General features: G+C 51.5%; 2 protein-coding genes across 15 annotated transcripts in view; one reads left to right on the forward strand and one right to left on the reverse strand.

Moving 5' to 3' along the window:
- Positions 1-7,676, reverse strand: part of KCNAB2 (potassium voltage-gated channel subfamily A regulatory beta subunit 2) — a 95,993-nt gene extending 88,317 nt beyond the window's left edge. For 2 of the 5 annotated variants that reach the window (XM_059875497.1, XM_059875493.1), the window contains exon 1: positions 7,569-7,674. The gene's annotated coding sequence lies outside the window, so the exon portion shown is untranslated. Of the gene's footprint in view, positions 1-7,568 lie in introns of all 5 variants that reach the window. The other 3 variants (XM_005217112.5, XM_059875499.1, XM_059875495.1) reach the window with 3 other exon arrangements.
- Positions 7,677-7,902: 226 nt separating this feature from the next.
- The window catches only part of NPHP4 (nephrocystin 4), a 138,538-nt gene continuing 122,569 nt past the window's right edge, over positions 7,903-23,871 (forward strand). For 3 of the 10 annotated variants that reach the window (XM_059875743.1, XM_010813384.4, XM_059875744.1), the window contains exons 1-2: positions 8,113-9,090; positions 14,308-14,480. In XM_059875743.1, the coding sequence (XP_059731726.1) occupies positions 8,895-9,090; positions 14,308-14,480 (369 nt within the window). In that variant the 5' untranslated portion in view covers positions 8,113-8,894. The other 7 variants (XM_059875745.1, XM_005217171.5, XM_059875746.1 and 4 more) reach the window with 7 other exon arrangements.

Consider the following 23,871-nt stretch of genomic DNA (forward strand, 5'->3'; position numbering starts at 1 on the left):
GAGCTGCTCCAAGGGCCACAGTGGTCTTTCCTAACCCAACCTTCAGCCTTTGGGCTGAGGAGGAAGCATGACAGCCTCCCGGGAGCCCTTGTTGTGTCCCCGGCCAGGACACAGGAGGGTCAGAGCTCTGTGTCCCTGCGGAAGGGGGTGGCATTTTGTTGGGATTTGCAATGATCCCTTTTCTGGGCATTCCGTGACCTTGGCAATAGCAAGGGGGCAGACATGGCTCCAGGCCTTCTGGACTGGGTGACAAAAAACACCTTCTCCTCAGTGAGAGGCAAAGGCAACACTCCCCGGGGGGTGAGGGAGCTGCTGAGCAGAGGTGTGGGGGGGAGGGCAGGCCTCACGAGAAAGGGGAAGGGATGCCACAGGTTCAGTCCTGAGGGACAGGCCCGCTCTTGAGTGGAGTGCCTGCTTCCGTCACTCAGGACAGGTGAGAGAGTCAGCCTCCTGGCCAAGTGAGAGAGTCAGCCTTCTGGCCAAGTGTTGTTCCAGGGGGACTGGGGCATGGCTGACATCAGCAACTCCCCACCCACAACAGGAATCAAGCTGGATTTGGGATTCGAAGCTGACAAAAGTATAGCAGGTGGCCCAGCCAAGTGAGGGCTTCCCAAGTTCCAGAGCACTGAAGAAGCCCCAGGAAGCCCCGCTCATCAGAACTTCCAATGGTCAAGGCGTGTGTCCTTGGGCGCCGCTTTACAAAGTGGAAATGGGAAAGTCTGCAAACTTTGAGTGTTTCTCAAAGTGCTGCCTCGCAACCCCAGGCCAGTGGCCACTGAGCCCCACCAGGACTCGAGGGGGCTGTTTTCATTCTCCCACTGTGATCCCAATGTGTGTCTCAGGGCTCAGGATCTCCTGGTCCCTCTTGGGCCACCAGAGAGGCCCCCTTCTCTGCAGTCATGTCACATGCATCATTGAGACTGCAAGGATGAGCCTCAGCCCTGCAGTTCACAGGCATCCCCAGAAATGTCCCTACTAGGGCAGGACACAGAATCACCCACCATAGAACCATCTTTTATGAATAAACAGACTGAGGATGCGGCTGATGGACCCAGTCACCAGAAGAGTGACTTTTCTCCCCACTGACCTGCTTGCCTCTCTCACCGTCCTTCCTTCTATCAAGGTCAGATTTCTCAGGAGCCTGGGCTTCCCAGGTGGCATTAGTGGTAAAGAGCCTGCCTGCCAATGCAGGAGACGTAAGAGACGCGTGTTCCACCCATGGGTTGGGAAGACCCCCTGGAGGAGGGCATGGCAACCCACTCCAATGTTCTTGCCTGGAGAATCCCAAGGAGAGAAGAACCTGGCGGGCTTCAGTCCATGGGGTTGCAAAGAGTTGGACATGACCGAAGTGACTTAGCATGCAGTTAGGCAGCAGAGTGCAAAGGTCAGGAGGGTGGGTATTGGCCCCCAACAGCCCGGTTTCAGATCCTGACTCCTCCCTGTTCACGCTCTGTGACCTGAGGACAATCACCTCAGTTTTTAGGGCCTATTTCTGCACCAGTAAAAGGGGGACAATGTCAGCTCTTTAAACTGGAGTCGACATAGAACAGGGCAAAGAGGGTGGCACATGCACCTGTTGTGGGGGTGGGGAGCACCATCACCTCCACTCCTGGTAGAGGCTGGCCCCAGCAGCATGGGGCCCGCCTGATGCAATGGACACCTCCTCCCGCCCCTGTCTCCATTTCCTCCTGGCCTCCAGGGTAACCCAGGGTCTCCTCCTGTCCTGATCTTCGTCTTTTCTCTCGAATCCTACACTCAGGACCACTCCCTTGGCTCCTTATTCTGCCCCCTTCACTCTTGTCCCCACCTGCAGGGTGACTTGGTCCATTGCCTGGGCTGTGACAGGTGGGTGCTAGCGATCACGTTTGGTTTGAACCCCATTCGAACCCAGGTCTCCCCTTTCAATGCCCACAGCCAAACCGAAGGCCAAGGCACATAACTTGGACCCAACAAAGCAGGGTCAGCAGGGTGCAGGCCGACGACACCTAGGGATGAAAGCCTGGGGTTCCAGGCTCCTCTCACCTTCCACATCCCACTGCCACCCAGCTCCAAAGAGGCCGTGCTCTGCTGCCCTCCTATCTTTTCATTCCTTTCATCAGCTCCAGACATATTTATGGGGTCCTGCTCTGTGCGAGATGCTGGGTCTACAGAAGCACCCAATACAGACAACAGTCTCCCCTTAAGAAGACACGCAGTCTCCCCCACCACCACACCCGGTTCTCACCACACGTCATAGACACATCTGCCTCCTCTATCCTGGCCTGGACATGTCACTGCCAGCTCCAAAGCCCCCATTCCTCTGATGGCTGGTCTCTCAGACCCCAGTTCCTGCCCCCCCACCCCCACCCCCCCACCAACAACTCCTACAGGCACCTTCCACCTGTTTCCCCTGGATCTCAGCCATTGTCCAAAGCACTCCGCCCCCACTGTCCTCCCTTCAGGCACTTGCCCAGGCAGGGTCCCCTCCCAGACAGTCCTTTCCCAGTTTTGCTGTCACAACCCTGCCTCCTTTCAAGGTGTGGGTCAAGGGTCAACCCCATCTGCCCCCATCTCTCCTCTCTCAGCAGAGGCATCTCTGATGGTTCCTGGTCTGTGGTTACTGCCTCCCCTTCCTGGCTCCTGGCCCCTAGAGGTGGAGGTGAGGTGGGTCTTGCTCACTCTTGGCCCTTCAAATGTCTGCTGCAAAGGCCTTTCCCCATTGGAGGTATTACAGGTTTTAAACAATGTTTAATTCTAATTTACTTTTTAATCTGTGGATTCATCAGAATTTCCTTTTTCGAGTTGCCTCCATCCAGAAGGGGCAGGAAGGGCACTGTTTCGAGGGAGCCCCTACCATCACGGGGAGCTCAGGAATGCAACGTTCCCAGGCAGAATTCTAGCTCCTTCTGCCCTGGGCTGCATGTGACAGCTTGTGGACATCAGACTGGAGTTGGCTCTGAGAGATTGTAAAGCTGCTGAGGGGTGGAAGATGAAAACATGCTGTGGTGCAGAGGGTGGGTAAGCTGGGGGCGGGGCTCTGCAGCCCCCTCGTCCCCACAGGCCACTGCACAGGTGGGCAGGCGGGCAGACGGGTGTCCTCCAGGAGGCCTGGGGTAGGGAGGACAGGGTGGGGCGTGTCCCTCCACTCACAGGGAGGCTGTGATCTGCACAGATAGGTAAAGCCCTCCACCCTCCATGAGAGCCACCAGCTGGGCTCTCCCAGGTTCCTTTCCAGGAGCATACAGCCCCTCTGAGGAGCCCCACGTGGGCTCCTGAAATGACTCCGAGGGTGACCTGAGTCACTCAGACTGAGCCTTCCCGGGAGCCACCTGGGCTCCAGGTAGGGCGAAGGTTTGTGCTCAGCCTGTGACGACGCAGAGGCTGGGAAGCTGAGGAGGTTCTTGCCCTATGCTAGGCACTGTTCTTAGGCCTCTACTTGTGTCATTTCACCGAGCCCGAAAAAGGGCAATGCAAGCACAGGGTCAAGCAGCTGGGAGAGTGAGAGCCGAACACTCAGACAGCTAGTTCTTCCCCAGGAGCCACAGGCCAGGACTGCTGTGCTTGCGGACCAGATCCCGTATCTATGGGACCCCAGAAGTTGCTCGCTCACTGGAGAAACTAGCCCGACAATGAACAGTTTGCTGGTTTGCTTTGAACCCGGTGTGGGGATCTGAGAAGGAGAAAGATGCACTTGGCTTTCATCCGTTGAGTTGGATGATGGATCTCAGCGACTCAGCAGTTGGGCTCAAGATCCATGATCAAGTTAGGTGTGGGAAAACCCCCTAATATGGCTCAAGATCTTGGTGGGGAAAGGCCCCCAAGTGGGTCTGCAGCACAGGAGACGTTCCCAGCCCATCTCTGCTTTCCCCCTTTTCCCAATGTGGCACCAAGACAGTCAGTTCTGCAAGCGCCTGTGTGCTGGAGTGAGGGGGAAGATGGGCTGCCTGCAAGGAGGAAGTTCAATGGAGGAGGGAGCCAGAGATGCGGGGGAACAGGTGTTGTGGCAAGGGACACATACAACCCCAGATGTCCCCGGTCTCCAGAGCTAACCACCTGGTCACTTGGTGGAGCAGGGGGACCTCCTGAGACTCTATTTTCCAGCTGGTGAGTTAGAAAGTATGCAGGCACAGTGCACACTCTGAGTGGGGGTGGCCAGGCCTACAGCACACCCCTTGGTGTACAGAGAGAGGAAGGCTGGCTCCATCTCAGCCCCGCAGGATGTGGCCAAAGGTATGAAGACCCAGTAGCTGCTCACCTCTGCCTGGGGAGGAGACTCACATTCCTGCCAAGGCCAGGCTGGATGGAAAGGCTTAAGTTCACCCCAGAAGTGATGGGATGACCAGTCTAGTGATGTCCCCAACTGGCCCCTTTTGTGCCCTCTGGGGGAGGCCCTGTCCCTTTTTCTCCTCTGCACTAGCTTTGCCAAGGACCACATCCCCTTAGAGTTGCCCCAAAGAAAGGGGGGACATGCAGAGGCTAGGAGGCTGAGTGTGCTAGGCCTTCTGGTCATGAGAAAGGCAGCCTCCACATACCTCAGGAGTGGCGGTCGAACCTGACCCTCCTGCACGTTGGAGGAGACGCGTCTATGGGGGTAAGGCTTTCTGGCACTTGTGGATGGGCTGGAGCCTGGTGGGACAGGCAGGGGGCTGGTGCAGTGGGAAGAGAACCAGGTTCCTCATGATCAGGAGGCTGGGTCTGTCTGGCCACCTCTCTGTGCTTAGTTCCCATCCAGACCAATCATCCTCCCTCACAGGGAGTGGGTTTATGGTTATTTACATGGACCCGCAGCGAAGCAAGGTCAAAGCGCAGCGTCCCTTCTTTGCTTTTATCTCACCCAGTGGCCCGGCCCCTTGCCATCTCTTTGATGACATCTCTGGGACGACAGGGCCCTGGCTCTGGGGCCCTGCCAGGCAGGGCAGGATGCTGTGGCTGAGGGTTCTCTGCAGTTGGTGGCATCTCTGACTCCCAACAGCCCCACTGACTCAGAAGCACCCATGGTGCTACTTCCCCATGTGTCAGCATGACCTTACAAGTGCTTTCTGAAGGGCCACTGGTTGGCACATCCATGGGGTGTTGGTTTCCTCCAGTGGGCAGAAAGAAATTCCTGGCTCAGATTGGCAGGAGGCACAGGGTCTGACACCTCTGAGTGACCTTGGAGAAGTCTGTGCCTATGGGCTTCTGCTGATGACTCCCAAGTGGAAGATGCCCAACCCCCTTGCAGCTCTAGCAGGCTCACCTCTATGAGGTGGGACTTCTAGCTGCTGGGATGGGATGGAGGGGGCGTCCCTGGCCCTGAAGACAGTCAGAGACCGTTTTCCCCAAATGCTGCCAGAAGTGCCACTGTTCTGCCTGTAATTCAGGGACTTCAGGAAAGGGCTCTGGGATCTTTGGTGACGTGAAGGTCATGGAGAAGTGGAGGTCAAGGACTAGACACATGCTCCTTCCAGCCGGAGTCCTGGGAAACCACACACATTCCCCAGGGTTCCAGAAGCGGAGGAGGCTTTCCTCTGCCACGTGTGGAGCTGTCCAGTTGCTATGCCCCCAGCACTAACAAACAGGAAAGTCGAGAGGAGGCCCCCTCCCTTGCCGGAAAGTGCCAAACCAAAACTTGTACCAGTCACTTCCTCCTGAATCATCTGGGGTTTAGAAGATCATTGAAGAAGGAAAGCAAGCCAGCCCCAAGGTGTGAAGCTTCTCAATCTGCCCCACCTCAGAGCTTGCTCACCCCTGTGTCCCTCAGTGCCATGGCCCATGACCCTCAGTAGACAAGAAACGTGGTGTCTTTGTCACACCTGTGTGCAGTTGCTTTCATGCTCATTCATCCCCGTCCAGACCCTTTTGGGTTCTCAGCATGAGACCTGGTTTCACACTGCTTAAGACCCTTCCTCCCTGTGCGGTGGCTCAACCCCCACATGGTCTGGCAGCTGGTGCAGCAGGAAGAGGCACAAGGAACTGGACCTCGGGTTTGCAGGGGAGCCTCCAGCAGGCTGCTTTCGAGGTAGGAACGCACTGCAGCTGGAACACCCTCAATGTCATTGAGGCCGGGAATGGGCTTGGAGAGTGTGCCCCACAGACAGGTCCTGGGTAGCCAATGCACTCTGGGCACCCCGTCATGACAGCTCAGGGGCAGGAGCCCAGGAACCACACGTGAGCCTGGACGCTGCGGGGAGATCCATACACTAAGCAACAATCAAGGAGGCAGACACGACTCTCCACAGTCCGCAAACCCTGCAACGTGGGGCCTGAATGTGGTTGTTTTGCAGAGCAGGGGCTTGCTCTTGGCATTGAAAGGCGGATGGCATTTTTGAGGGGGAGGAGAAGTTGCAGAGAAAGAAGAAATCCTGAAATGACAGACAGTGGGACAGCTGTGGCCTGAACTTGGTGTTCCTGCGCCTCGGATGTGGATGTATTAATTTCCATAAATGCTAATAGCCCATTTCCCCAAGAGCTATTACTTATGTCATCTCCCCCTGGATGCGTTTCAACACAGGGAAGACAAGTGAAAAAGGAAAGGACTGCCCCCACTGGTGGGTTTCCCGTTCCCCAACCCTGACCCCACCAGGTAGCTCAGGACTGTTCCTCTAATTCAGGGTCAAGACCCCCTGCCTTCAGCCCACAACCAGGTCCCTGTCATGCCAGGAGGCAAAGAAAGTTACCACCCCAAAAATGCTGAATCACAAAGTAAGCTGAGCAGGAAAGTGGGGGTGGGGTGGGGAGGGACATCATGGCCAGGGAGGAAGGCAGGGTGCTAAGGGACTTCTCACCTGGAGACCCCCTGAGGCTGCTCTAGACAAAGTGTAGACCCCAAAAGAGCCCCTGGACAAATGCCAGGGGGAGCAGAGCCAGGGTAGGCTGCCTGGATGGCAGGGTGGAAAGGTGGGCAGGTACAGGACAGCCACTGCAGCAGGACGCGGTGCAGTAGCTGGGGCTCTGTGTCCTGCGTCCTGTGGGAGCAGCAGCAGGTAGGGGAGGTGGGGGGGGAAGAGAAGCTGAAGATGGGGTAGGGGCAGAGGGGCCCGGGTGGGGTGAGGTGTGTAGGTAGCCAGATGAACTGGTGCAGGAGGGGAGTGCCAAGGTCCTGGGGAGCAGGGCAAGATGGAGAGAGGGCGCCCATGGGGAAACGTAGGGATTGGGAGCAGAGTGGGTGGGAAGATGGGGCTAGGGACCTGAAAGGAGAGGCAGGATGAGCCTTTGAGAGAGAGATGGGGAGGACTAGGACCAGGAGCGCTCCGATGGGGGGTGCGCTGAGGCTGGGAGAGGGAATGGAAAGAGGGATGGGGGAGGGGGAGGCGAAGCTGCGGGAAAAGGAGGGGTCAGGGAGGGATGAAGTTGGGGCAGGGGTCGGGATGGGAGCTAAAAGGTCGGGCAGGCTGGCAGACAGGGCAGCCAAAGGAGGGCGGAATGGGGGAAGGGATATGATGGAGAAGGAGGTGAGCCGGCTGGAGAGGAGGTGAGGATGGAGGCGGGTGCGGGGACGCGCTGGGGACAAGGAGATGGAGAGTCAGCGCGGGCCTCGCGGTGCCCGCCGCCGCTCTCCCGGCGCACTGCAGGGGACTGCGCGGACGGCTGGGGTCTCCCCCTGCACTCACCTGGGGGCTCCAGCTCCGGATCCTCTATCCCGCTCCGGATCTTCCTTCCCGCCCTGCCCCTGCGACTTTAGCGCCCCCGAATCCCGCTTGCTCCACCAGGTTCCGCCCGCAGCATCTTCACCTCGTGGGACGCCCGGGGCCACTCCTCTTCTAGATTCTCATTGGTTGTTCTTCACGCCAGTCACACTCTTATTGGCTGAGGGATCGCCGACCATGCAAATTAGGACGGGCCCGCCGCCGCGCCGATTGGCTGGCGCTGCTGGAGCGGAGACCCTGGACTTGGGCTCTGATTGGTCCCTGCGTCCTGCTGACGTGAATGACGGAGAGCGAGTTCTTCCCTTTCCAAGGCTCCTCTAGCTGGTGGCAGCGGATCCGGCGCCCCTTGGCCGGTCCTCGGCCCGCAGGGTCTGCGGCTCTGGTGGGCACCGGCCAGCGCCGGGCCTCTGGATCCGTCGTAGAGGCACTTCCTCAGAAGCCTGGGGCTCGACGCCCGGGGGCGGGGGCGGCTGCTGCAGGCGCGTCTCCTAGGTAACACTGCCCGCCACGGGCGGAACCACGTTGGATGGCGCCGCGGGGGAGGTTGGACTCAGTCCCGAGGCTCAGCGGCCACCTAGCGGCCCGAGGCCTTGATCCCGAAGTGTATGTGGGGTGCTCCGTCCGACTCTTCTGGGGGCCCTGGGCCTGAGGGGCGCGGCAACTCGGCTAGCGCGGGGCTGTGCCCGCGTCGGTCGCATTTTCCTCCCCCTCTCCTTGACTTTTGGTGTGGTCCGGGCCGCCCGGTCCTGTAGGGTATCGGGGGCTTTTAGGGGCTCCATCTCTGCACTTTGCCCCTAGACTCCGCACCCACTGGCAGCGCTTCAGCTTCCGGCGACAGCGTGGGCTTTGCTGAGACCGCGGCATTGGCCCTCCCCTTTTCCCGTTCGGACCCCTGCTGGGGACCCCCTGCTTTGCCTGCCGACCCGACCCATCGCCGCTGCCCAGTGGAGATCTGGAGACTCCCTGACCCTCGCGGGATTCCCTGCTCCGATGGTCCTGCCTGCCTAAGGCCTACCCTGGAGCTGCTCCCGCCTTCCCCTCCGCTGTCCAGCCCGCCGACCTTCTGACCGCCTCCGAGCTCCCCACTTGGGCCCTTGTGCTCTTGAGAACCCCAGTGCTCTGTCTCCTGCTGCCTTCTTCAGACCCTGCACATTTCTTTCATGTCTGTCTCTATAGAAGACAGATGCCTTCGCAGCCCTGGTCCTGCCTTCACTGTCGCACTGTGTGATTTTGACTGAAGCGCAGGTGGGAAGTCTCACAAGCTTGTGTATTGGAAAAGGTGTACTTTAGATGATTGTGCCGTCGCCGCCAGTTCCAAGCCGGGTCTCCATCACAGCTCCCTGCACCCTCCTCTCCTCTGTGATTTTCATAGGTCACAACCACCTCTTTTGTGTGCTAACTTGTATCCTGTGTTTCTGCCTCCCTTCAGATACATTCCTTGAGGTCATCGTGGTTGTCTGCAGTGTTCTCCAGGGCCTGGCACAGGGTAGGTACTCAAAGAACACTCCTTGAAAGAGGAATTCCAGGCAGGGCTTAATTAGACTTCTGCTTACTCTAGCGGGGCGGGGGGGGGAGGATTTCTTCTCAAGTGGTGCATTTGGTAAAGAATCTGCCTGCCAATGCAGGAGATGCGAGTTTGACCCCAGGGTCTGGTAGATTTCCTGAAGTCGGAAATGGCAACCCACCCAGCATTCTTGCCTGGGAAATCTCATGGGCAGAGGAGCCTGGCAGGCTACAGTCCGTGGGGTCACAAAGAGTTGGACACGACTGAATACATACACACATGCACTTGGTGTCTACTCTCAAAAAAGCTCCCGAGCTTTCAAGGTTCAGGAAGGCCAGATCTCTTTTGCGTTTGGGAGGGAAGCTTCCTTGTGCCCGGGAAGTTCCTTGTGGCTCCTGTCCCTCCCTTTCCTTGGTGAATCACTGCTGATGAGACCTCAGCCCAGCTGATCACTTCAGTGCCTGGGTCCCTCCTCTTCTCCTCCCCCCACCAACCCCTTGCCAAAAAGGGAGACTGGGTTAGGCTTGTCTTCTCTGGGCTGCTCAGGCTTGTCCCCTAGTCTTTGTCCTACTGGTTATTTAGATTCTTGAAGACAGGGTATTTGACAGTCCGCTTCACTGTACTGGGACAGAACAGGTGCTTGGTGAATATTTGTTGATCAGGTAGGTCTGCAGAAGCAAAGACTTCCAGGGAGCTTCAGAGGCCCCCCTCCTTTTGTAGGTGGGAGGCAGATGCTGGGAGGGCAGAGACTTTGCAGAAGTCAGAGAGGAGAGCAAGGATCAGCCCAGGCTCCTCGACCTCTTTGCTCTCACTTTACCCTTGAGGGCTTCTCCTGGCCTTGGTGGGCAGAGGGGCTGGCATAGGTTATAATGGCTTTGATGTTTGTACGACTAGCTATATGGTTTCAGGCTGGCTGTTTAACCTCAGGATCTCACTTTTCACATCTGTAGGAATGGGACAGTAGTGGTACTTATCTTCGAGTTATTGGAATAGCAAATATGAAAATGTGAGTGCCTGGCTCATGATAAGGACTCAGTAAAAGTTGGTGCCTTTTCTTCCCCCTTCCTCTGGAGAGGCCCTTGTATCGTTTTCTTGGGCTCAAAGCACGGGACCCTCCTAGTTTTCTCTTTATGGTTCATCTGGCCCCAAAGGCCCTTCTGCCTTCCTCCGCAGCTTTCTTCATTCCTCTCCAGCATAATTGAATGATTTACTTAATCATTAGAAAGGTTTACACTGAGGACCTAGTCCTGACCTCATGGAGCTCAGTCCCTGCAGGACGACAGTGACCATGTAGCCTGGAGAAGCTGGGTGACTCTTCTGTGATAGGGTCCCGTGTGAGGGGGTATGTATGGATGGAGCTGCTTTCCTGGGGAGGTGGCACCAGAGGAAGACTCATCCAGGGGTGCTTGTGGCTGTCAAGGGGGATAGAGGGCGTGCTGAATGGGAGGAACTGAAGCAAGGGCAGGATGGAGTGTACAGGAGTGTGGGCCGGGTGAGAGCCGTTTGGGGCACTGGGTGGGGGGTGCAGGCGGGAGGGGAAGAGCTCTGTGTGTAATGGAGCCCCTGGGACTGTCCAGGCTCCTACTCCCAGGAGCCTGTGTCTCAGGAGTCACCTCTCCCTCCATCACCCACTCCAGTAGTCACTCCATCTCCACCACCTGCCTTCACCTTCCTGGCTCAGAGCTTTGATCTTGGGAGACCTGCCTTTCATCCCAGCGCGTCTCCTGCAGTGCCATCCTGTCATCGCAACCGGTCCTGGCAAATGTGGTATTGGGTCCCCTTGTCACCCAGGGAAGTGGGGGGATGCACTAGGTTAGGGATCTGGGGCGAGGGAGCCACCTACAAAAGGGGCACTGTCCTGGAGCCAGGAAACACTGCCACTGGGGCCTCCTTCCAGAGGGTGTTTCCCTACATGTGCTTCTGAGGCAGAAAGGGCTTTGCTGTAGAGTTACCCCCCAGTCTGTGAAGGCCCTCACTTTGCAGGAATAAACCTCTCAATTTTATAACTAATGTCAATGATGAAACATTTCCTTGAAAAAGAGAAAAACTGGGGAGACAAGTTTATTGAAACTTCAGTTTCAGGGCTGAATTGATTGAGCTCTGATTGTAAATGCGGTATCAAGGCCCCAGGAGAGTAGGTTTCCTTCTGCAAGCAGTGGGCCAGGGAGTAGGTCAGTACAGGACAGCTGATACGTGTTCTGACCAAAAGCACAGAAGCCTGCTGGGTGCAGAAGCACAGAGGAGCTGGCCCTGGGAGACAGCCTGTCCAGAGGGTGCCGTGGCTGGGGTCCCAGTGAAGACACACACAGTGTATGTCATCTCTGAGACCAGCCCCGAAGCCCTCGGGCCAGAACTGGGGAGGGTAGTTCTGCAAAACAAGTGGTATTGAGCAGACAAACATAACCCACAGAGGAAAAACCCCACATAAACCGGTGTGTGTGCCTTACTGTTCATACAGTAACAGTCTGGATCTGGAGGCTCAAGGAGATGTATGCAGGGTCGGGGTGGTGTTCCAATGGGGGCCGGACCCCACACTGAAGCCCACCGGGTGTGGGAGAGCGTCTCAGGGGGGCCAGTCGCATTCATACCTCCAGGGCCCCCCTGCATTCCCAGCACAGCCTGTGAATGTGGAGGGTGGGCCAGCTGCCTGAAGCCCTGTATTTCAAGTCCCTTTAGAGCAACCTTTCTCCAGCTTTTTAGTGTCATGCTGCTTTATGCTTTAAAAAATGATTGAGGACTCCAAATAACTTCCTAAAATGTGAGTGACGCCTACCAACATTTATTGTTGAGAAATGTCGACAGTGTTATTAATTCATTTAAAAACAGTAGACCTAGTACTCTTGCCTGGAAAATCCCATGGACGGAGGAGCCTGGTAGGCTGCAGTCCATGGGGTCGCTAAGAGTTGGACACGACTGAGTGACTTCACTTTCACTTTTCACTTTCATACATTGGAGAAGGAAATGGCAACCCACTCCCGTGTTCTTCCATGGAGAATCCCAGAGATGGCGGAGCCTGGTGGGCTGCCGTCTATGGGGTCGCACAGAGTCAGACACGACTGAAGCGACTTAGCAGCAGCAGCAGCAGCAGACCTGTTACATATTAATATAAAAATATATTTTTTTAATGAAAGCCAGCCATGTTTTCTGAAACAAAAACATTACCAAGAAGAGTGGGGTTGTTTTGTGTGTTTGTTTGTTTTTGAAATATTTATTTATTTGGCTGTGCTGGGTCTTAGTTGCAGCATGTGGGATCTAGTTCCCTGACCAGGGATCAAACCCCCAGCATTAGGCACACAGAGTCTTAGCCACTGGACTACCAGAGAAGGCCCTTTTTTGGGTTTTTGCTTTGTTTTTGTTTTGCATAATTGAATCCCAGTGGGCACTGCTTCTCTGTTGAGTCTGTTGTCATTTTGCTTGAAGGATTTGAAGGAGACGCAGATGGGTGGACGGGGAGCCCTTAGAGAACTGTGGATATTCTGCTTCTGTGCTGTACCCAAACCCACAAGCAATCGTTCCTTAAGGGTTTCTCACAAGCAGAGCAGAGTTTGACACCCTGTCTGAAAACTTTCACACTGTTACATTGAATCCTCTGGTTTGCATCACACTTTGGGTGGATTGTTCCCCATGCAAGATTTTACATCATTGTGCTTATTCTCTCAGACAATAACTGCTTCTGAGTTAGGCAGATCTTCCAAATATTGACACGTCTACTCACACAATTTCAAAAGCTCACTTTTCGTTACCAGCACTACCCCTCTTGTCAGGAAAGTCTTCAAGAGTTATGAAGCTGTCAGGCTCGCAGTGGAGGGCACAGATTTTCCCAATTCTGAATTTTGCCTGAAAGCTCAGTTTTTATGAGTTTACCTTGAAGTGACAGGTTCATTTTGTTCAGACTGTGTTTGAAGCTCCCAGTTCTGAATCACCATTGTTTGTCTCTGAGCTGTTCTTTTAGTAAGAATGGTGTTGCTGAGTGCAGGAAGGAGGCAGTTTAACTCACAGCCCAGCGATCATGCCCAGCTTACCCCGGGGTGACCCTGGCCCTTCATTTGGCAGCAGAAATGCTTTTTGTGCTTCACCTCCTTTCATCACAGAATGTTAAAAGCACGCATCCTCAAGGGTCAAATCAAGATGTAATGAAATCCATAGTTTGCACAGCCTCCCCAGGGACCTTATTAAGCGAAGCTGCTGGATTCTGTGCCGTGAGGGGTGAAGAGCACAGGGTGGCTGGTGGGCTTTGGTTGCCGTTGTCTTGGGAGGTGATGAGGCCCTAGTAGCTTCACCCACCATTGCCTTGGCACTATCAGCACAAATGCCAACCCAGTGAAAGACTCAGGTGGCATCTGGAGGTTATGAAAATAGCTCTGAGCCTCTGGAGCCCTTGACCACCTCCGAGAACCTTGGGGCTTTGTGGACTGCATTTAGAGACCTATTGTCTTAGAAGACCAAACCCACTGCCCTTTCTCCTTGCTGGCCATTTTAGGAGAATTTGGCCTCTTATTAAGGCCAAGGGCTTAAGATTCTCTTTCAGCTGAAGACAGTCTCGAGATCCTCGTCTGCCGGAAGGCAGATAAAATCTTGAATGAGCCAGGTTGCCAAGACACCCTGAACACTCAGTCTGTCCCCACCTGGCTCCACCAGCAGGACTGTCTGTGGCTCGGCTGTCCTGGGGGCCAGACTCCAGGGTCCCCTTGAGCCAGGGCTCTCCTGGTGACGTCTGGACCGCTGGCCTTGCTCCCACGCTGCCTGCCTTTTTGTATGTGTCTCAAGGTGGCCACTCCTATGGTGTCCCCCTTGGCAGCTCCGAGCTGATGGCCTCTCTGCTCCGAAGGCCCCAGAGGAGAGTGTTCTTGCAACAGAACCAGCAGAAGCTCTGAGCTCACATCTTATTGGCTCTGAGTAGGTCATGCCCCCCAGGCCCCTCTAAGAACCCCAGTTCCCAAGGCCTGGTGCCCTTGTGCAGGGCTCCACCTCTGCAGCTGGACAGAGCGTGTGGCCATCCCTAAACCAGTCACTGAGGCTGGGGTAGGCATGCTCTGATTGGCCAGGCAAGGTGGCATGGATGCCAGTCCTCGGCTGCAGTGGGGGTTGGGGAGGTCAGAGTGTGGGTCACAGGGTGGTAGTTCCCCTGGCATTAGTGGGAGGTTCTCTAAGCACTGGGCCCTCGTAACGCTCTTATTTATTTGAACACAAATGGTGCAGGTAATCCCAGAGGCCCCAGGGACCCGGGGACCAGCAGAATGCACGACTGGCACAGGATCTTTGACCAAAACCTGCTGGTCCCTCCGCACCCACAGAGAGCACGCCAGCCTCTGAAGGAATCGACGGCGTTTCAGTGTGTCCTGAAGTGGCTTGATGGCCCGCTAATTAAGCAGGTAAAGAAACCGACTCTTTAATGTCAAATGCTTGCTTTCACCGCTGTGAGCTGAGACAGTATCGATTTTCACGTGTTTATCTGAGTCTTTCACTGTGCCCATCACCCTGGGCGGTGGCAGCATTTGGAGGCAAAGTGGCCCATCAGCAAAGAGGGTATGTGATTCAGCGACTCAGTCAGCACTTTTGACCCTGACTCAAGGCTTCTTGCTGCCTACAGTGGAGCAATCCAAAAACCCGGATAATTCGATTTCCTAAATTATTTCCTGGCCAGGTTGTTTGCAAGGGCTGGCCTTGTGTGTGGCTCAGCACGGCCTGGGGGTTAGAACTGCAGGGGTGGAGCTCTGGGCATCCTGGGAGATGTGAGGTGGAGGTACCACCACCTTTGCACGCTCAGGCCCTCGTTTTGGGGCCCTGTGTCCATCTCTGCCCTCAGCTGCCAGGGAACCTGCCAGAAAAGCTGGTGTTTATGTGCCTCCACAGAACACCCATGTGATCGTACTATTCTGGGGAGGCCCAGGGTTCTGGGGGGACGCACAGGAAGGATCCAGGCCTGCCACTGTGAGCATGCGGCTTGTGGGGTTTGGCTTGGCGAGACCGTATCTTCTTCCTCTGCATCTGGCAGAGCAATTCTCCTTACATTCAGAGTTGTCTGAGCACTAGGTCTGAGAATAACCTACTATTGTTAAATCGCTCACATCCTGCATCATCACTTCAAACCCTGTGATTGAGCACCTACTGTGTGCTTGCCTCTGTGTAGATACTGCGGTGATTACTGCTCTTACAGCTTTGTTTTATTTTTTGGCCACACTGCATGCCATATAGGATCCCAATTCCCCAGCCAGGGATCGAACCCATGCCCACTACATTGGAAGCGCAGAGGCTTAACCACTGGACTTCCAGAGACGTCCCCAACAACTTTACTTGTTAGCGCTTCACTTGTGTTGGTTCACTTCATCCTCACGACAGCCCTACGAAGCAGGTAGCATCATAACCCCCGCTTTACAGAAGAGGAAGCAACACGAGTGACGTGGAGTCAGATGCCTAGAGTAACACAGCTCCAGCCGGCCAGCTGGGACTCCAAGCTGGGGAGACCAGCTCCAGCAGCTCTGCCTCCAGGGACTCACGGGCTAGTAGACAGCAGTTGTCTCTTGCCTAGGAATTTTACAAAGGAAATTTATTTTCCTATTTTACTTTATTAATGCATTTTAACTTGTTTTTGAAAAGCTAATTCCCATAGCTCAAAATTCAAGGGGGCACACAAGGTAAGTGTATTGTCCTATGGTTGTCTCATCCTGGATATAGCCGGTATTTACCTATTTTCTGTACAACCTTTCAGACATTCTAAGTAACCACAACAAATAAATATACTTGTATATTTTTCTCTTTTTTTGGCATGAATGGTAGCTTATTGCTATATTCTATATCTTAAAAAATATTCTTAACAGTATGAATTATACGTTGGTAAATGTAGATCATTTTTACTTCCTTCCCAAAGATAAAGTCAATACTTTCATGAAAGTCACATAATTGGGTTTCCATTCAGGGATTTCTGGGAGAGAAAAGATCAAAATGAGACCTTTTGAAAAACAAAATAAACAAAAACAACCTCCCCCCCATATATGTTCTAGACTGTTCATTCTAGACTGTCATTTCATGAAGAATTTCTTATTCTTCCTTAAGACAGCATAGCTTTTCCTATATGAATGACCTGTCATCCATTCATTAGGTCCTTCCTTAAAATGACCACTTGTTCTGACTCCAGGTGTTTGCTTTTATAGACATTATGATAATGGATAATGTCATTGAAATAATTTTTAAAAATGTACAGTGTCTGTAGAATAGAGTCATACATTAAAAGCTAACATTTAAAACCCACTTATAAGTTGTTTATAAAAAAATCACAGTTTAAACATGAAGATATTAAATATATGTCTTCAAACCATATGTATGAAAGGAAAACAATGGAAAAAAAGATACCCATGTAAACTCTAAGCATTAGAAAGCTTTGTGGCTGTACTAATTTCAGACAAAGTAGAGTTCAAGGTGAAGCATGTATCACCAGAGATAAAGGGACATCTCATGCTGACAGTGATGGTCAGGAAGATGCGATGGCCCTAAATGTGTGTGCTCCTGTGATGGGAGCCCCCAAAGTCACCCCCAGGTGTGGTGATTGACTAGGAGGACTTGACATGACTCAGCACATAGTCATCTTCAAAGGAAAGATTTGTTTTGGTGAAAAAATAGAGTAAGATCAGCCAAGGGAAAGGCATATGGGAGGCAGTGGGTATGAACGCCCAGGGTCCTCTGCCATGGGATTCCCACAAGACATACTCCAGCAACGAGCTGGGACAATACCTGGGACATCCTGCCAACCAAGGAAGCTTGTCAGAGACTCAGTGCCAATAGGTTGTAAAAAAACCTCAGGGCTTTTTGGGAACTGGTCATGTAGATACACTCTGCCTAGCATGTAGTAGGATTCCAGAGTTCCAGAAGGAAAGCAAGTGATCAGCATAAATCACTTTGTACAAGAAGTTTAGTACTGGTAAGCCATTCCAATCCATTAGGGTGGTGGTGAAGTCTGTGTCCCCAGACTGCAAACTCCAGCCAAGGGCCAGACCTGTAAGCCAGCATTTTAAAGACTAACTGGCCTGCTATTTTATCTCGTTTGTGCCCAGCACCCAGTAGCACAGCTTTCAAATCTCTGTAGCAAAGTTTGTAGAACCAAAGGGAACTGCATTTAGATTCACCTTTATAATTAGAGGCTTTTAACTCTCTCAATACACAGAAGAACTGTACAAAAAAGATCTTCACGACCCAGATAATCACGATGGTGTGATCACTGACCTAGAGCCAGACATCCTGGAATGTGAAGTCAAGTGGGCCTTAGAAAACATCACTACGAACAAAGCTAGTGGAGGTGATGGAATTCCAGTTGAGCTATTCCAAATCCTGAAAGATGATGCTGTGAAAGTGCTGCACTCAATATGCCATCAAATTTGGAAAACTCAGCAGTGGCCACAGGACTGGAAAAGGTCAGTTTTCATTCCAATCCCAAAGAAAGGCAATGCCAAAGAATGCTCAAACTACCGCACAATTGCACTCATCTCACACGCTAGTAAAGTAATGCTCAAAATTCTCGAAGCCAGGCTTCAGCAATATGTGAACCGTGAACTTCCTGATGTTCAAGCTGGTTTTAGAAAAGGCAGAGGAACCAGAGATCAAATTGCCAACATCCGCTGGATCATGGAAAAAGCAAGAGAGTTCCAGATGGAAAAGCATCTATTTCTGCCCTATTGAGTATGCCAAAGCCTTTGACTGTGTGGATCACAATAAACTGTGGAAAATTCTGAAAGAGATGGAAATACCAGACCACCTGATCTGCCTCTTGAGAAATCTGTATGCAGGTCAGGAAGCAACAGTTAGAACTGGACATGGAACAACAGACTGGTTCCCAATAGTAAAAGGAGTTCGTCAAGGCTGTATACTGTCACCCTGTTTATTTAACTTCTATGCAGAGTACATCATGAGAAACGCTGGACTGGAAGAAACACAAGCTGGAATCAAGATTGCCGGGAGAAATATCAATAACCTCAGATATGCAGATGACACCACCCTTATGGCAGAAAGTGAAGAGGAACTAAAAAGCCTCTTGATGAAAGTGAAAGTGGAGAGTGAAAAAGTTGGCTTAAAGCTCAACATTCAGAAAATGAAGATCATGGCATCCAGTCCCACCACTTCATGGGAAATAGATGGGGAAACAGTGGAAACAGTGTCAGACTTTATTTTTCTGGGCTCCAAAATCACTGCAGATGGTGACTGCAGCCATGAAATTAAAAGACGCTTACTCCTTGGAAGGAAAGTTATGACCAACCTAGATAGCATCAAAAGCAGAGACGTTACTTTGCCAACAAAGGTTCATCTAGTCAAGGCTATGGTTTTTCCAGTAGTCATGTATGGATGTGAGAGTTGGACTGTGAAGAAGTCTGAGCACTGAAGAATTGATGCTTTTGAACTGTGGTGTTGGAGAAGACTCTTGAGAGTCCCTTGGACTGCAAGGAGATCCAACCTATCCATTCTGAAGGAGATCAGCCCTGGGATTTCTTTGGAAGGAATGATGCTAAAGCTGAAACTCCAGTACTTTGGCCACCTCATATGAAGAGTTGACTCATTGGAAAAGACTCTGATGCTGGGAGGGATTGGGGGCAAGAGGAGAAGGGGACGACAGAGGATGAGATGGCTGGATGGCATCACTGACTCGATGGACGTGAGTCTGAGTGAACTCCAGGTGTTGGTGATGGACCGGGAGGCCTGGCGTGCTGCGATTCATGGGGTCGCAAAGAGTCGGACATGACTGAGCGACTGATCGGATCTGAACTCTCTCAATAAGTGATAGAACCAATAGACTCCCCCCACCCACCCTGCCAAAAAAAAAAAAACAAACAAACCCATCATCAGGGTATGAAAGATCTGAACACCACCAACCACCTTAACTGAATTGTCATCGTGAAAACACTATACCTAACAAATAAAATACACCTTCTCAAGTGCTTGTGGAACATTTACAGAGATAGATAATATGCTTGGTCATGAAAATAAATCCCAATAAATTTAAAAGGATTGAAATTATGAAGAATATGTTCACTGACCAATATGTTATTAAATTAAAAAATCAATTATAATAAGATAACCAGAAAATCCCCAAATAGTAGAAAATTAAACAACACTCTGCTCACTAGTAACCCATGGGTCAAAGAATTCAGAGAGAGATTAGAAAGTAATTGGAACTAACTGGTATAAGAATATATCAAGATTTGTGGGATGCAGTTAATGCAGTCCTTTGAGGGAAACTTACAACTTTATGTAAGTACATTAGAAAAGAAGAAAAATGCAGGCACACCTCATTTTATTGTGCTTTGTAGGTATTGTATTTCCCCACCCCCCCAAATTGGAGGTTTTTGACATCTCTGCATGGAGACAGTCCGTCAGTGCCGTTTTCCCGGCATTTGCTTATTTTATTTCTCTGTCACATTTGGGTAATCTTGCAATATTTCAGGCTTTTTCATTATTATTGTCTGTGTTATGGTGACCTGTCATCAGTGATCTTTGATGACTCACTGAAGGGTCAGATGATAGATGGTATTTTGCAATACATTTTTAAAAAATTAAAGTAGGTACATTGTTTTCTTAGACAAAATGCTATTGTACACTTAATAGATTACAGTATAGTATAAACATAATTTTATATGCACTGGGAAACAAAAAATCCATGTGACTCACTTTATTAAGATATTCACTTTATTGCAGTGGTCTGGGACTGAACCCTCTGTCTCTGAGGTCTGCCTGTGTAAAATCAACAATCTCTGCTTTCTCCTTAAGAATCTAGACAAAAGGAATAAATTAAAACCAAAGAAAAGAGAAGAAGGAAATAGGAAATATATGGGCAGAAATCAATAAAGGACAAATAATAAGAAAATCAGTAAAGCTAGAAGTTGGTTCTTTGAAAATATTAATTATATTGATAAACCCGTGGCAAGACTGATCATGAGAAGAGAGAAGAGACACAGATTATCAATATTAGGAGAGGAAGAAGGGGCATCACCACATATCCTACAGACATTAAAAAGATAATCAAGGGACATTATGAATAACTTATGTGCCAATAAAAATAACTTAGATGAAATGGATACGTTTCTTGAAAAGCACAATTTACCAAAAGTGACACCAGAAGAAATAGAAAATCTAAATAGCCCTATATATGTTTACTTAGTTCATTTTTTTCTTAATTTATTTTTAATTGAAGGATAATTACAATATTGTGTTGGTTTCTGCCATACATCAACATGGATCAGCCATAGTATACATATGTCCCCTCCCTTTTGAGCCTCCCTCCCACCTCCCGCCCCATCCCACCCCTCTGGGTTTGAGTTCCTTGAGTCATACAGCAAATTCCCACTTGAATAGCCCCATATTTATTAAAGAAACTCAATTCATAATTAAAACATTTTCAAACTTAAATGACTTCACTGTTGAATTTAATAAAATATTAAAGGAAGAAATAATACCAATTGTAGACCAACACTCAGAAAATAGAGTGGGAGGGAATTGTTCTCAGGTGTTTATTTTGAGGCCATCATAACCTTGATACCCAAGCCGGACAAGGACATGGAAGGAAAAATACAGATTGCCATCTCTTATGAATGTTAACACAAAATTCCTTAGTATATTAGGACATCAGATCCAGCAGTGTGTACAGAAGGTAGGATATCATGGTGGGGTTTATCACAGGAATGCAAAGTTGGTTTTACACACAAAAATCAGCCAAGATTAAAAGATCAAGTAGGGAAAAAGTCAAAAGTTCAGTTTAGATGATCTTACAGATTTGTACAGTTTCAGTTATTTTGAGAATTGATAGCTTTAGATGGTAGCAAACTTCCCTGTAAAAGGTGTTGGCTAAAAATATTATGTACCAATTTTGAACTCAAGTCACTTATTAGTCATTTTGGTATGTTTTTCTTACTTTTTATTTACCTTTTTGGTTTAGTTTTCATTTTACCATGAATGTTGATTACTGGGTTGGCCCAAAAGTTCATTCAAGTTTTCCCATAAGATAATCACAGAAAAACCCAAACAAACTTTTGGGCCAACCTAATTCTTTCCTTTGGAATGGCTATTTCACTTGTATTTACTGTGTGTTTGGAGCTGTGCAGGGGACACGAGGGTGACCCCCCCGCCCCCAACTCTGTCTTCACAGAGCTCTCTGTTAAGCACGAGGAGACAGCTAGAAACCTACCCGAGGAGAGTTGAGCACAAGGTCTCAGAGAGGCGGAGTGGGTGGTCGGGCTGTGGAGGCCAGGAGAAGACCCAGCTCCCAGGTGATCTGGGAGTTCCCTGGTCCTGGCTACTGGTCACCTCCCTGGGAGCATGGTGAGGGGGCCAGGGGGGCTGATGGTGGTGCCCTGGGTGGTGCCTGCAGCGAGGGGAGGCCCAGGCCCCTAGGAGGTGTGCACACTGAGCCCACCCCCACCCCCACCCGCCTTGCATGATTTGGTCCCCAGTCCTGAGGATATAGCAGGAGGAGAATATTCCAGGCTCTCATCCCTTCCCCACCAGAGCTGAGACCGACCACCAGCATGTAAACAGACAACTTAGAAACATGAGAGATCCTGATATAAAACCAGGTCAGATGATGAGGGTCTGGATGGCAGGGGTCAGGAAGGCCTCCCTGGTCAGGGCCTCATGGGAATGAGGGGGCGAGCGCAGTAAAGGGGCTCCAGAGGGGCAGGGAGCAGGGTGAGGAACAGTGCTGGTGGGGAGGGATGAGGGTCTGGGCTCAAGATCCCCCCAGACCTGTCGGCACACTCCCCCCTGCCAGCTGCTCCCATTTGCTGGGACTCACCTGCTGGACCTGGGAGGCTGGGTGGGCAGGTGGCCACCAGCTGGTCCCGCTTGTTTCTCTTCCCCTCATATTCCACACCCTGCCATCACCACGGCCCTCGGCAGTTCCTTCACTGACACCCCGAATGTGCCCTCTGCTCACCCCAACTCCTCACGTCCTCCCGCCGCGTTCCGATCCCCACGTGGAGCTGGAGTGGTTTTCCTTCTCCTTTATTGAGGTATAACTGACGAAGCCGTAGGACACTTGGAGTGCCCAGCGTGATGATCTGACATCCACATAAACTGCGAAAGGACCCCACCCTGATTTAGTTAACACACGCTTCACCTCACGTTGGACTGATTTCCATGAAATCCCGAATCAGGTGGTGTCACTGCCTCTCAGGCTCTTTCCCTGACCCGTCATCCTGTTTGGAGTAGAAGTGGCCTGCGAGGGTGGCTCCTGCCCCTTCTCCAATTAAACACAATCCCATTGTTTTATTCAATTTTTTTTTTTTTTTTTTTTAGTATTTAAAAAAAACTTCAGCCACTGTGTGCTGCATGTGGGATCTTAGTTCCCTGACCAGGGATCGATCCAGTTCCCTCAGCCTTGGAGGCTCAGAGTCTTAACCACTGGACCAGCGGGGAAGTCACTGGGTGTTCTGTTTTGAAGCGCACTTTGGCTTTTGTTTTTATTCAGGTGTGGTGGGGACAGCAGAGCAGGGGACGGTTGCCACTGAAAAGATAGTTTCTTCCTTTGGGCTCCCCAAGGGAGGGGACGCACATCCCCGAAGGGTTGTGCAGTTGGGTTGGTGGGGAGGCAGCGGGGTAAGAGGAGAGCCGGGGCAAAAGCCTATATCATGGTTTTTGTGGGAAGGGATGGGCAAGGCTGGGTAAGCAGCTGCACACACTTGGGACTGGCTAGTTTGAGTTAGTTCATTGGCCTCTGGGGTGGAGGGACTGGTTGCCTGGGTCTGGTTCTGGGATTGTTGGGGTGGGAAGATATTGTCTCCCGGAGTGTGAGCCAGACAAGGGCAAGTGGGGTGTGGACTGGAAAGCAGGTCGGTTACTATCACTGGGAAATAGCTGGCCCTGGGCAGGACAGTCTCTTCCCATCAGGGAGGCCCCAGATGCCAGAGCACTAGGAACACTAAGAACCCAGAAAGTGAGAGCAATCAGTTAATGTAAATACACATACATGGACATGAGTTTGAGCAACCTCCGGGGGATAGTAAAGGACAGGGGAGCCTGGCGTGCTGCAGTCCCTGGGGTCACAAAGAGTCGGACGTGACTTAGCAACTAAAAAACAACAAAAATAACATACATGGCTTCCCAACAGGAGATGTGGGAAGATTCCTGGGTCGGGAATCTGAACCCACTCCAGTGTTCTTGCCTGGGAAACCCTGTGGACGGAGGAGCCTGGCGGGTTACGGTCCATAGGGTAGTAAAAGAGTCAAATATGATTTAGCGACTAACAACAACAAAAAAAGATACATGTAGTCAGGATGATTTTCCTGAGCACCCGGCTCTCTTCACCCAGAGCTTCCTTCTGCCTGGTTTATTCTCCAAGGGTCCACTCCTGGTTCCCGTCCACCCCACCCTGCCTCCTTAGTTCTCGGTTTAGATGTTATCTTTCAGAGCCCCTTCCCTGGCCGTCTTCTTCAAAGAGCCGACCCACCCATCTTCCCCTGCTCCCATTTTCATTGTCTTCACGTGAGCCCCAGGGACGCAGGTCTTGTGTGTTTTGTTCCCTGCTGCGTTTCCTAGAACAGTGTCTGGCACAGAGTGGACACACAAAATAGATGCTTAAATAACATTTATTAAATGACTGCATGAAAGGAAAGCAGGATTCCTGGTCCCAGGTAGACAGTAAGAGCTGCCCCCTTGCCAGGTGTGCCAGTGGTACCAGCACTGAAGACTCAGGAGAACCCTCTGTAGGTGGCACCACTGGGCACAGGGCAGGCCTAGCAGTCTCTGGTGCCTTGTCTGTATCTGTAGTTCTCAAAGATCGGCTTTTAT

This window comes from Bos taurus, chromosome 16, assembly GCF_002263795.3.
Source record: "Bos taurus isolate L1 Dominette 01449 registration number 42190680 breed Hereford chromosome 16, ARS-UCD2.0, whole genome shotgun sequence".
Taxonomy (NCBI): Eukaryota; Metazoa; Chordata; class Mammalia; order Artiodactyla; family Bovidae; genus Bos; species Bos taurus.